Here is a 13,844-nt window from a genome sequence, read left to right on the forward strand (position 1 = left end):
AAACCTGGGCTTCCATACCACCTCAGCAGTGCCACAGACTGATCACCTCCATGCCACACCGAATTGAGGCAGTAATTAAAGCAAAAGGAGCCCCAGAAACATGTCTTTCACTCTCCTCCTAAAAGAACATACTTTCCAGAGGGCCAACAATTCACTAAAAATGTTTTTTTATAGGTCTTATGAGGTATTCTAATTTATTGAGATAGTGATTTGGTGGGTTTTTGTTAAATGTGAGCAAAATCATCACAATTAAAAGACCCAACGGCTTAAACTACTTCAGTCTGTGTGTACTGAATTTATATAATACACGAGTTTCACTATTTGAGTTGAATTACTGAAATAAATGGACTTTTCCACGATATTCTAATTTATTGAGATGCACCTGTACATCGCACTGACAAACTTTACAGACTTTTGTTGTTATGGAAACTGAAACATGCTGTTATTAAACCGTCACAGTTTCTTCACACTTTGCCACACCAGGCACTTGGTTAGTTTTAGGAATGAAAAACACTTGGTTAAGTGAAAAACACATTACACAGTGGGACTGAACTCCACTGGCCTGGGAGAAGGTCCTGGCTTTTCTCTACCTGCCACCCACCCGAAACTCCTTCCTCCTAACGGGGCCTTTGTGTCTCTGTGTCACCTCACTTGCTTCTTTGATCATGCTTGCTTGCGAGAAGTCACCAAACTACAATACTTAAAGTATAAGCTTAGTCTTTTTCTATATTAATAGTATTTTCAACAATCCCAATATCATGCCACCCAGTTCACTGGTGTTTCACCGATGTGGTTAATTGGACTAATTGTTCATTCTTAATTGTTTTTGAACAACAACAGAGGTCCATGGCACAGACGAATAAGATAATCCAGGTTGGAGACTGATAGACCTGAACAGTAAAGGCTGTTGATTTTAGTCTCTGTATGGGGAATGTTGAAAATACTAATAATATAGGAAATGACTGTCCTTATCCTTTAACTGTTGGTCATAATAACCTGCTGGCACAAACAACATATAAAGTGATGAGGAGGATGTTCTAATCTGGTTTGTTTGAGAAGCTATGTACATATTTGTTGCAACCAGCTGTCCCCTCAAAAATGCTTCAGCATGTTATTTGCCCTAAAAGCACAGATTGTAGCTGTTACATTTCTGTTCATGAACAGATTCAACAAATGAGAAAACATGTTCATTATTGGGCTTTAGAGGTGTCAGGAGGCCTAGTTTTTCACTTTGGACAGAGTCAAGCTGCTGTTCCTCCTGCCTCCGGCTATTATGCTAAGCTGAGCCACTTGACGCACAGAATTGATACTGTTCTCACTACCAGTAAAAAAGACTTGAGTGCTCGAGACTTCATAGTAGCACGAACTATTCTGAAACCTCTACTCATCATCTCTGCTCTTCCACTAGTGTAACTCTGCCTTGCAGTGCTTTGATCCAATGAACTCTGCCTGTTAATCAGTTCAAACAGACCTCTGATCAAAGAATGAAATCCCCCTGAGTTCTGAAAAAGCCCCAAGCTACAGCTTTTAAAAAAAATATACTTCATGTGATACAGACAGTGCATCATTAAGTTAATGGAAACAAGGCTGGACGTGACTGAGCCATGTTTACTTCTGTTGCTCTTCTGGTATAAAATTACTCATTACTCTACTTTTAAAAAATGCCTTTGTTAAATTTAGTTTGTACTTTGTGTTCCAAACTGAAAAGCTCTCTTTCTATGAAAGCTTAGGAACTGGTTGCAAGTGATATTAATTAGATAACACATTCATAATTTAGCATTTTGATGAAAAGGTCACCATCTGATTCCATTGACATGTCATGTAATAAGACATATTGTAACACAGCAGCTGCTAGAGCAGTGGAGAGGAAACATTTCACTGGATTTGGTTATTCTTGTTATTTCAGTGTATAATACAATACAGTCGCATTGCATTAAGTGGACACAGCTCTAAAGAGAAATGTGAAGGTTACACTGTAATTCTGTGCAGTCACAATGCACATACAGGAAATATAAAGAAATAGAGACCTTAGTGCTGACAGACAGTGTGTTCTTTCCTGAAATGCATTCTTTTTATTCAGATTGCAAAAACTATTTCTAAATGTTATTGTAGCTCACTGAATAAAATGTAAGGAAGATGTACATTTTCTGCTCTCTTCTGCTGCCTTCACTTACAGTTTTAAAATTTACTTATCATGGTAAAAAAGAAAAGGGGGGCTCTAGCTCAAATCAGTGTATTGTGAATATCCATTTTCCTTCCTTTGGCATAATGGCAGTCGACATTGTATCGAGTGGCTGTACATTCACTCCAGTGGGCCATATTGATGACAACTTTAGTGTGTCACAGACAGACGGGAGTGTTTGTTTCCAGTGAGATATGTCAAGACAAATAGGCAGAGATCTCATCACAATGTTCCTGAGAGGAATCATTGTGGGCTGAGGATCGTACAGATAGTTTGATCCAGCTTTTTCATTAAAAGGCTCTCAGACTGAATGCAAGGATGGGCCTCTGCTTTTGTGAAGGACAAACAGCAAGCGCTTCACTTTTAGCTAAAAGACTAGGTTTGGAGGGGATGATTCCCATCATGGGTGGAGAGAGATTCAATTTGCCCCCTCACCACCAGTGAGTGGGTTTCATGTTAGGCTTTTTGAACTTTGGGGATTACAAGCCCAAAATGCAGGATTTTCATAACTGGAAGGCTGTTAATGCTTTTACATCGCTGTCTAAGTCTTCACACTGAGGAGAGAAGCAGACGAGAAAATGTTCAAATATTTAATGTGCATGGTCATTAGAACTATCAGGTTACCCACCAAAATTTGATTAAAAGTTGGAAGCAAATATGTTTTTTCACAGGAAGGTTGAACAAAATGTGAAATCTCCTTGCTCAAGCGCTGCACTCAGGCCTTAGGAAGGACAAAGAAAGCTGACTGGCGAGATTAGAGAACAGTGTTTGTTTTTTGGCACTGTTTTCATTCAGAGCCAATTACTGATTAATTAGAATAATATTACAACTCTATCAAATTAAGCAGGAAAGCCATTAGGAAAATGTCACTCAGTCATCAGGTTTACAAGAGCCCTATGCTTAAGGGAACATTCAGACATCAAATGTATCTAAGTAAACGGAGGTGAAAATTTTCAGTCAGTATTCCACCAGTGATGCGTGAGGTTATGAACAGCACACTGTGACCTTTAAGATCTCATTGCTGTGTTAACTGCCTTGTATCTGTCAGGGATTCTGAGATTCAGATGGAAAGGAGCTTTTTGGCTACTGTTGACTGAATGAAATGTTATGATGGGGTCTTTTCATCAGTCGATGTATCTGACAACTTATGGGAGCTGTGCTGAATGCACATTGGTTACACTCCACTGGAAGCCAAGAGCTAGAATACTAGCTTTTATTCTGAAATCTTTCTGAACATCTTACTGGATATAGATTTATTGATTCAAGATTCAAGCAGAATGTACTAATCAATATTTTTGCTATTTTAAAAGTACAAAACAAGATAATAAAACCTTGATGTTTTTTTTTCAGAGTGCAATGAACCACATACACATAATTACATGCCTTTGTCTTTTTTTTAAATTTTCCACAAAAAGACATGATGTGTAGATGTAGAATATCACTTGAAATAAACAACCAATACTAAACATATACCATGTGTCAAGTAGCTGCTCAACCATAAAGCTTTTTGCTTCACATGTTGAAACCTTAATCATTCCATTTCTTATTATTTCAGCTATTTCAGGTTATTTAAGGAAAATTTTACAAATAATTCCTGAGCAGCACATGGAGAGCTCAGTAAACAGCTTGTTTATTGATTAAAAATTTCCCAGTGAACTATTTCATTACCAGAAATGAATGCATTCTTGCAGTGTTGTTCATGCACATTTTTCCTTTAAATTTGTTTTGTTCTGGTCTGACAGGGATGTGCTGGGTAACGTCGAGGTGATGCAGCTGGATTTTGAAATGGAGAACTTCACCAGCCTCTCGGTGACCAGGAGGATCAACTGGAACATCGACTACAAGGGCCAGAACCCACCTCCCGATTCAGAGAAGGTTGTGACGGAGTTGACGGTAGTGCAGCGGGACATTCAGGCCATCATCCCTCTGGCCATGGTGAGTGGGAGGAGCCAGATTCATGTGGATATGATTATTATTAAACTCGGATTTATTAAAATGTTTAGGTCCTTATATTAAGCTTTTGTTCTAAAGGAAAGTTTTCAAAATGCACAGTAAGCTAGATAATCAACTCAGTGTACTCTGACATATTTTGCTGTATAAGTCATCATCATTATACAATGATGAGTGATGCAGGAGGCAGTTGGAGGAGCTGATGTAGCATTACTATTTCTTAGAAATACAAAGTTCCAATGTAATACAGCTGTTTACATGCAACAAACTGTGTTTTCTTCTCACAATTTGTAGGAGCTTTGTATGAGTAATGAAATTTACACATGTAAGCTCAATAATAGCAGGAATTCTAAGGAATCCTATCAGGTCCACTTTGTACTGAAGCTTTAAATAGCTATTCTTGGCAGCCTCCACTTAGTCATGTACAAAGCATCAGATGTAATACAGACAGAGTATTGTCAGAGACAGTATCCTCATTACAAATACAATTAACACCTACTTCCTCTGCAGTGATTTGCTAATTGTTAAGAGAGTCATCCAATCCCAAAACACCTACCGTATGTGTCTATTGCTATTTTAATCTTGTCTCTTCTCCTTGCCTCATGAAAAGCAGCAATTAATGAGGGTAGTAAACAGATTATAGGAACAAAGGGAGATTAATCAAGCAAGATGTGCTGAGCACCTCTGGCTATGCCATACCTATTCACTTCTTCTGTTGTGGTCTTGCTTGACTTAAAAATCATACCATATTTGCTTATTAAAATTCACTGTAGATTGTAGAAGACGGGATGCAGGGTGTGTAGATGTGTAGTAGTTGCAGAATGGGGGGGGGGTTTCTGAGGATTAGCCATGTGGTGTTCATGGTGAGTGAAAGTCATCATTCTAGCTCTGAGCCTGTTTAAGAACAGCGAGGCGATCAGTCAGTAGCATGTTCACCAGTGTGCGCTGTAAGTCGCAGAAAACATCAATATTCCTAACAATATAAAAAAAATCCACATCTGTCTCTGGGTATACCAACAGTTTTGAAGGCTTGATACTTTTGCCAGAACAATAAGTTTTGAATATCTGTTATATATTTGCATAATTACAACTGCTCAGCACATAAAGCTCCATTAAATATACTTGAGCTGCAGTTATGACTTTGTGTACTGCGCATCTGTTGTAACATAAGGTTCGCTTCATATCTCGAGTCCCCTTGACATTTAGGATTAGCATACATCTTGTACCCAGACATGTTTAGCTGCATTGCAAAATTAGATTTCTGCCTGCATGACTTTCCTTGTAAATTTTACATATTGAAGCCAGATGGCAAAAACTATATAGGTTTTTTTTTTTTTAATTAGCTGCCTGCCACCTATTGTACATTACTGTATGCTATTTACTCTCTTTAGGTGCAGTACCTAAGCATAGGTCTCATGTTAATATGAGACAGAACAGTGTCACTGCAAGAAGAAGATTTGCCTGCATTAGTTTTGAAATGGAAAGAAAGGAAAAATATCTGTAGCACAGCACAGCCCAGTCAGACTTGATCAATTCAGAAAGTGTTCCAATTTGTCTATCAACCATCACTGACATTGTTCAGTGATGTAAGTAGACACACTCCACTTCAAAACCAAATTTGAGATGATCTCAGACACTCATTACTCTCCCTGAGTTGTCAGAAGGCATAGTGACTGGAGTCACGCCAACACTAAAAACTTTCATCATCAGGCTCATTTATTGATTTCCCAGTGTGAGGGTGTCCTGCCACGGTGGTCACTGTAAAAGATGAGGTTTAATCCATCATTTCTTGTGTGGTGACTAATTGGATTGTGAATTGTATCAAAGCAAAATTTTGATGTTCCAGTTCCCCCACCTGGTGAAGTGCCACAATGTTAATGCCCATTATACATGATTGATGTACTGAAAACAGGGTGGTCTTATTAGAGCAGATAGAAAAGTCCAGCTTTATCATTATGACAGGTTGTTGAGTATGTTAATAGCGCCGTTTGATGTGGCAAGGCTCTCAAAGGTACAATGAGGAAAGTTAAGTTGTTACTTCAGTCAGTTGTGAATTATGTAAAGATGGGGTTTGTTCAATATATAACAGATTTTTGTTCATATTGGTTTTTGTTTGCCTCTTGATTATCGGTTCATTTTGATATGAAACTACAGCACCACTGTTTATGACTAATTCTCAAAATGGTTGATTTCTGTTTTGTGACATCAGTGTGCCACCAATATCCATAAGACAAAACACAAAGTGATGGTGGTGATGTTGTGTTTTCCTAAGTTAGAGCTACAACAACCCTCAGGGCTATTTTAGTATGGCATAAATAATATATTGGTTATAGTTGATTGTTAAATGGAAGGACAGCAGTAATTACTGTGGTGCCTATGAAAGTTGTGGCCATTTAGAGGAACACTATACAGCACCAAGGTATAAAAGGGATGTATTTGTGTTCAACTTCAAAACTAGCACAGAGAACATGGCTGCTATGCATTCATCAGACCAACCGATGTGTGTCAGAGGCTTGTTATGAGCATGTTTGTGCTGCTCATGTCCACTAATTGAAGTATTTAAATAGAATTGATTCAAGTGAGAGGAGGCAATACTCAAGGAAGAAGAACCTAACAGTAAAACAAAAGACTGGCTCAGAAGTTGAGGATCCTTCAACTTGTTTTGCTGTAGAATAACTGCAATTTTAAGTTTAGCAGCAGATGTAGATCAATCAGCACTTTTCAGCTGGTGGCACACACCCACTGACAGCTTGTAGAACAGATCAGCACTTTCAGAAACTGCTGATATAGAAAGGGCGGTGGGCAGAAGTTCTGTCCCCAAAATACAGACATGATGCATTTTGTGCTACAAGCAACAGAGATGACGCTTTTGTTCGGACCCCCGCAGTAACTTTTGATTGAGGAATGTGTGAAGAAGGAGTGAGACCAGGAAGAAAGAAGAACTGGCAAAGTGACAGTAAAGGGAATGAAGAGCAGGGTTTTTATGGCTGGGGATCGCAGATTGTGTGCCAGCTACAGTTGACCTGCTGCAGATAAGGGAGGGAAGGAGGAAGAGAAGGGTGGAATTACCAGTGAATTTATAGTGTGAAAGGGGAAACAATTTCAGGATTGTAAAGTTAACTCAACCCTGGGGCTTATTACACAATTTAGGCCGCTATCAACACCAAACCACCAAAGGCCTCTTTCACAGGACATTCTTCTTAGAGTTTATTGAGAACTGAAAGGGCAAGAAAAAAGAGGATGATGATGCAGAGCGGGGGGTAGCACTTCTGCCGGTTTCTCAACTCCATTAGCAGCTCTGTGCCAGAGTAGCTACCAGATGTTAAATAAAAAATGATGTTTTGTGTAGCACAAATCCCACAGCTTGAAATCATGCATCATACTGTATTTGCCCATGTATGTCTCGTTGCGTTCTTAAAGATGCATCTGGCTAAACGAGTTGTTTACATTATTCATAAGCAGATGGAAATAATTGAACAGAACATTTAAGTCTCACCCGCTAAGTAACCTCGCCTCTCCTCGTGTTGTCAAACCAAGATACTGTGGACACTTCCAACAAGGCTCCCCAGTAATGTTTAATGGAAAAACAGTAACCACAAGCAAACAACTCAGTCATTTGGCGGTCTAATAAACCGTGTAAATGAATCTGAGATTACACATTAGAAGCAGAAAAACCTATATTCTTCTGATAAATTCTAATAAATAGTTGGTTGAACTATTTTACATAAACTCAGCAGATAACTGATAAAAGTGAGCAGATATTCAGTCAAGCAATATTTAGATTTGAATTTTGTGTGTATGAGACTTTATCTCTGTAGGATCCTTCTTGTCGATTTTTATTAACAACATTTATTAAAAATGAAAACATTAATTTGGTGTGTTGAGAGCCCACATTCTTTACTAAAATTGGCAAAAGTGGTTTAATGTTTAATGTGGTGTTAAAACACAACCAGTTTCCATTATTATACAATATTTCTCCATTACTACTAAACTGATTATTTGATAACTGTTTTGCTGCTTCACACAGAACATAGTAATTAAGTGAAATGATGACTTTGATGACTGATTTTATTTTGAGCGGAATTCAGGTAAGCATAATTAGGGTTCCCAAAGCACCAAACATTTAATCGTAAAGTGTCTTGTGTAGTGTAATATTTGCCAGATGCCAAAACAGCAAGTGGAGCTTAGAGATGATGGCTTTCAATTAGGATTTCAGCCCAGAGGTCTGCTGGGCTTTGCTTCTCATAAATTAGCTATGTTTTATACACTCAAAAAATTATCTTTCAGCTTAGCATAAATTGCAGTAGTAACTAATAAATTCCACTAAAACTTTGTTTAACAGATTTCATTATTGGAAATAAAACAAATTGTGATTGGCTTCTGATTCACTGATGGATTCCTACATTATAGATTAGTATCCACGAAAAAAGAATAGGACTGAAGAACTGAAAGAAGCTCTGCTGGAATTACGATAGTTTTAGAAATATTCAGAAGTCTTTTTTCTAATCTTGAATATCTGAAGCATGTGTTTACAGATTCAGACAGATCCTGCTGTTCAAGTATTTTAATTAACATTTTGTTCTATGAACAGGAGGAAATGTTATTCAGTGGAGCTGATTATGTGGTTGAAATTTTTTGAAGCCTTGTCAAAACTAGAGAAACAGATACTTCCTGGCCCTGACAACTTAGATTCCTATTGTCACATTTCATTGCTTCACTACAAATACAGTATTTCTCTCACAGCTGCAGCTTAAAGCAAGATGCATCACCCTAGATTGTTCCCACCCATTACATGGCTGTCATTTTGTCGTCCCCTGAAGGAGAACAAAACTGTATCAAAACACATATACACCAGCAGCCATTGTACTTTTAAATAAAGAATGCACAAGACATTTTTGTTCCAGTCAAATTATTTTCAGCAATTACATTGGCTTTGCTTCTTTCTCTTTTTTATTTTTGTGGCGTCGGCCATGTCCCACATGTAAAAGAGGTGTTTGACCTCAAAGGGACTTGCAAAAGGTTCTGGATCGTCCCTTTAGATCCCGTCTACATCTTTTCACCTTAGTGTGAAATTCCAGAGGCGAGGTTCAGTGTCATACCTAAAGATACCTCAGAACAGTCTTTATTTGCTTAAAGCTACTTAGAGCAGATGCCTTAATAAAACTCAATGCTGAGTCTTGCAGTTCAGTGTGAGCCCATGAAAAATTAGAGGGGGAAGAAAGTCTCTTCATGCTCAATACCCTTATTAATACTTATAAGATCAGTGTCCTGCAGAATTTTTGATTTCAGGAAAATTACTTACTCTCCTGGGCTACTCATGAACCACAAATCAGAAAAATTGTTAGCCTCTAAATTTAATCAAAAATTAAACTAAATATTGAGTTGAGTTGAACTTCAACTCAAGGCCTGGTGTGTATTTTAATTTAAGTTTTGTTTTGTTTGTTTGTGTATTTATCACAGTTTGATCCCTTTGATATTCAGAAGTTTTAAGTATATAGAAAAATGAGGGCAGCGATCTAACAGACATTCTCTCCATGAAGAGTAGCTGGAAAATACTGTAAATAAATCAGGGTAGGTATCAGACATAATATATAACAGGAGAAACTAAAGGCATTTCTTCCATGCATTGTTTTTCTCATTCAAGATTATCTCCATATATTGGTTCATGAATAAGCAGATTACCAAACTCAGAGCTACTGAGTCGCAGTTAGGTTATTAAAGACAGATTTATGAATCAGAGCAGGAAATTCTCTCTGCTCTTTGTGCCTTTTAAAGGTGTACATATACCATATTATCATTTAAACTAACATAATAATGCAGCTTCTTGTGAGCAGTGATAAGCAGGAAATGGGTGTAGTGGGTATAATTGTGTAACTGAGGGGGGAAGGGGGGTCATATTTCTTGACATTAACACAGCAGTGATCTCTGACGTGCCATGGTCACAGTAAGATCCAGATCAAAGATTTTTATTGTCAATTCACTCTTACGTGCAGGACATACAGAAAATCAAAATACTTTTTCTCTCTCACCTAGTATTGAATGCCATACCATTTAGGAAACTAAAATAGAATAAAAGTAGAGTAAAAACAGACTAAAAAGAATAGGACAACTAAGTCAAAGTGATTAGGATAAAACTAAACGGTACAACCTAATGACTCAAAACCATGTACAATCAGTGACAGTAGTGCAAATAATAGCAAGAAGATTGTCAGATGTTTGTGAGATTGAGATGCACATGGACAGTAGTGCAAATGACCAACAGCAGTAGATATGATGGTAAAAACAGTCAGCAGCAGATTTACATGTAATATAACAAAACCCAAAACAGCAGAGGTATTGTGCAAAACAGCAGAGGTAGTCTTTTTATGTTCTGTGGTGGGTTAGAGTCCAGGGGCAGGGGGCAGGGGGGAGGAGGTAATGGACAGCATTCATCATCCTCACAGCCTGATGGATGAAGCTGTTTGTAAGTCTGGTGGAGTGGGCCTGAAGACTCTGATACCTTCTCCCTGAAGGCAGGAGTCTGAAGTGGGAGTGTGCAGGGTGGGAGGTGTCATCAGCAATGCTGATGGCTCTGTGGGTGAGGTGGGTGTTAAAAATGTCCGTGAGGGAAAGCAGAGGGGTGCCAATGATCTTGCTGGCTAACAAGGCTAGAAACAGTTTCTATTGTATTTTCCAGAGTGAATGAAACATTTTTGATAACAGGTTTCCATCCCTTAAGACATTCCTACTGTTGCAAAACCTGTCTCCTCTAACATCCGATTCTAAATTCCACTGTGCTCAACCTAAAATTGTATAATGGAAGTTGCATCAGATTCTGTGCATCAGTATAGCAAATATCATGCCTGAAATTTAAGCTTGATGCTGTAATTTAAAAAACCATTTCCCAGAATGATTAAGGGTTAGGATTATTGCTTTTCTTTGACTTCTCTCTTTTCCATCCGCATTTACTTCCAGTTGTTCACTGCAGGAAAAGTGCACTTGAAATGAAAATGTCAGTTGATGAAATGCAATGAAAGATGCCTCTGTAAAATGAGATCTGGTCTGCCCCTGATAGTGTCACCTGGGAGGCACAGGAGCCCTGATGGTAATGGTTTTAAATGTGGACATAAGTAATGCTGATGGAATATCAAGGAAAGCCACTCTGTACCTCTCACAGTTTCATGACTATCATTTCTATTTTTTTCTCTCTGAAGGACACTGAAATAATCAACACAGCTATTCTGACCGGACGCACTGTTGCCATTCCTGTCAAAATGGTATCCATAGAGATGAACGGAGCAGTCACAGACATCTCAGCCTCTGTGCAGTGCAAGTCCTCAAATGAAGACATTGTTAAGGTACAGTAAATCTTGTTTTCTCAATGTCTGTATCTGGGAGAAATCATTTTAGAAAATGCACTGTATTCCTTCTTTCACTAATACTGGAGAATGGCTCAGATGCACAATGGTAACATCAGAAAAGCATAAAAACTTCATTTTGGGGCACTCCATGTGTACTCTTGATTTGATTGCTGCCTTATCCCTCAGATAAAATCAGTGGATGTCCATAAAACTCTCTATATAAATCAGTCTTGTTACAAAGAAGCAGTGTTCCTTTTGAAGCACCCCACCTAGTTGTGTTTACCTGATGTGCTGTAATACAAGGCCTACCATCTCTTAGCCTCACAGGGAATCCAAGTGTATAGTACAATATCAAGTCTAGTTTGTTGATTAAATAAATTAACGTGGGCTCACAGCAACTTGCAGAGCACATTAGAGGCTGTGATGACGCTGTTATTATTTCCTCCAGTCAATTACAACCTAATAGATTGCGCAACAGGCAGACTGCATAATTATATAAACAGTACAGTGAAGGGTTGCGGTGCCGTTTTGCACTGCTGATCATATTAAAAGTGATGGAGAAGTAAGAGATGCAACCACAAATGAAGTCGACAACATATAATGTATGCCATTATATTTATATATGCAACAGTGACAATGCAGCCAGCCTCTCATCCTCTCTTCTCCCCTGCAACCTTTAAAACATTAATATTAATATTAATAATAATAACTTTACCCTCCATGGCAGTCTCTGAAAACATACTTTTTGAAATGGGGCACTAGAAGATATCATAACAATTCCTGCAGATACAATTTATTTGGTAACTTTCACTTGGTAACTTTTAGCTTTAATGAGGACATGTACTTGTTCGAGACATTTCCTTTTGTTCTTGTGTGGTTTTGTGAGCTGGACCACTGCATTTCTCAGAAGTGTGTCACATACTTTCCAAACAAGCTTTCATCGTGCCATTTCTTCTACATTCACAAGCATGTGTGACAGTGGCAGCATAAAAGAGGATGTTGATTGGGCATTGTTTCTGCTCTCTTACACCCACTTACTAATTACCAGGAGGTTGACACCAACTGTCCAAGCATGTACATTTATGAACAAATATATTCTGATAGTGGCAAGATGTGTCAAACTGTAATGTGTGCCCCCTCACTCTGTATATCAGAACATCTAGGTTTTTTTAAGTTTGGTTTCTAGATAGATATGAATTTTATCAGGTAATCTGGCAAATGATAGCAGTAGTTTTCTTAAACCAGTTTATATTTTATTGCATTTCTTCTCTCTACCTCCTTCTTATTAAAATGTTGTGTGACTATTGAAAAACTTTGAATACAGTAACAGCTGCACGACAATACACAGCACTCAGAGGGGAGCAGCCATCAGAGAAACGGAGGCCAGACGTGACTCGCAGTATGATCAGCTTTGACTTGTCAGGAATATGAACTGTCTCTCAGTAACAGAAATCTTTAAATTTGACCAAGTAATTTCTTTTATTTGAAGAATACCAAATCCAATTTGTGTCAAAAAAGTCTTTTGTTCATTGAATAGTAAAACTATCACATCAAGTCAAGCTATTGAAATCCCTTTTGATGGTTTAGAAGCTCCTCAAGGTCAGGACAGGAAGGTTTGATTGCAGTTTACAGACTGAGACCATGAGGCCATCAAGCCAAATCAGACACGGACTGATTCTGTTCTATTGTATAAATTGTGACTGGCTAGTATCTGTCCTCATAAAAGGCCAATATACTGTATGTCCAATAAAATTTCATTCTGCTATAGTGGACTAATATTAATGTTTTCTGCCTCAAACTGCCCATGTTATCCTGTATACAATTTGGTCAAAATAAATAGGTGTAGATACCTGAGAAAGAAAAAAGACTGTCCTGTACTCTACTGTAAAATACAACAGTATATGTCGTTTGTGCCAGCAGGTTATTTCATCAAAATGTTACGTGTCATAGTTTGGCAACATCTAGCAACTGCCATTAATTATGACACAAGAAAAGGTGTCATTATATGGAGGCACAAAGTTTGTGTTTGGAGGAGTTGGAGAAGGTGTGCGATGGCTAGGTACACACAACGCAGGGTTTTGCTTTAAGATATTCAAGTTCAATTCCAGTGTGTAGCTTGTGTATCTCAAGAGTTTTTGTTCCTAAACATAGCAACAGTAGCAAAGTCCATTTTTTCCTAAACCTTACCAAGCCGTTTTCGTGCCTAATCATAAACAAATTTTTTGTATCACAAAACATAATGAAAACATGATAGCTTCATATTCATAATGTCATATTGATGACAGTTTCCAAAATAACAGAGTTCCAGTAGCTTGCTGCTAGCTAGCCCATTATATTGACTGCTATCTATCTATCATGGTCCGTAAAACTTG

The 13,844-nt window shown here is 38.1% G+C and overlaps 1 protein-coding gene across 2 annotated transcripts in view; it reads left to right on the forward strand.

The window, feature by feature from the left end:
- Positions 1-13,844, forward strand: part of tmem132e (transmembrane protein 132E) — a 98,590-nt gene that overhangs the window by 54,855 nt on the left and 29,891 nt on the right. For both annotated transcript variants that reach the window (XM_020598526.1, XM_020598527.1), the window contains 2 exons: positions 3,925-4,117; positions 11,326-11,469. In XM_020598526.1, coding sequence (XP_020454182.1) covers positions 3,925-4,117; positions 11,326-11,469 — 337 coding nt within the window. The remainder of the gene's footprint in view (positions 1-3,924; positions 4,118-11,325; positions 11,470-13,844) is intronic.

Source organism: Monopterus albus, unplaced genomic scaffold, assembly GCF_001952655.1.
Source record: "Monopterus albus unplaced genomic scaffold, M_albus_1.0 scaffold38.1, whole genome shotgun sequence".
Taxonomy (NCBI): domain Eukaryota; kingdom Metazoa; phylum Chordata; class Actinopteri; order Synbranchiformes; family Synbranchidae; genus Monopterus; species Monopterus albus.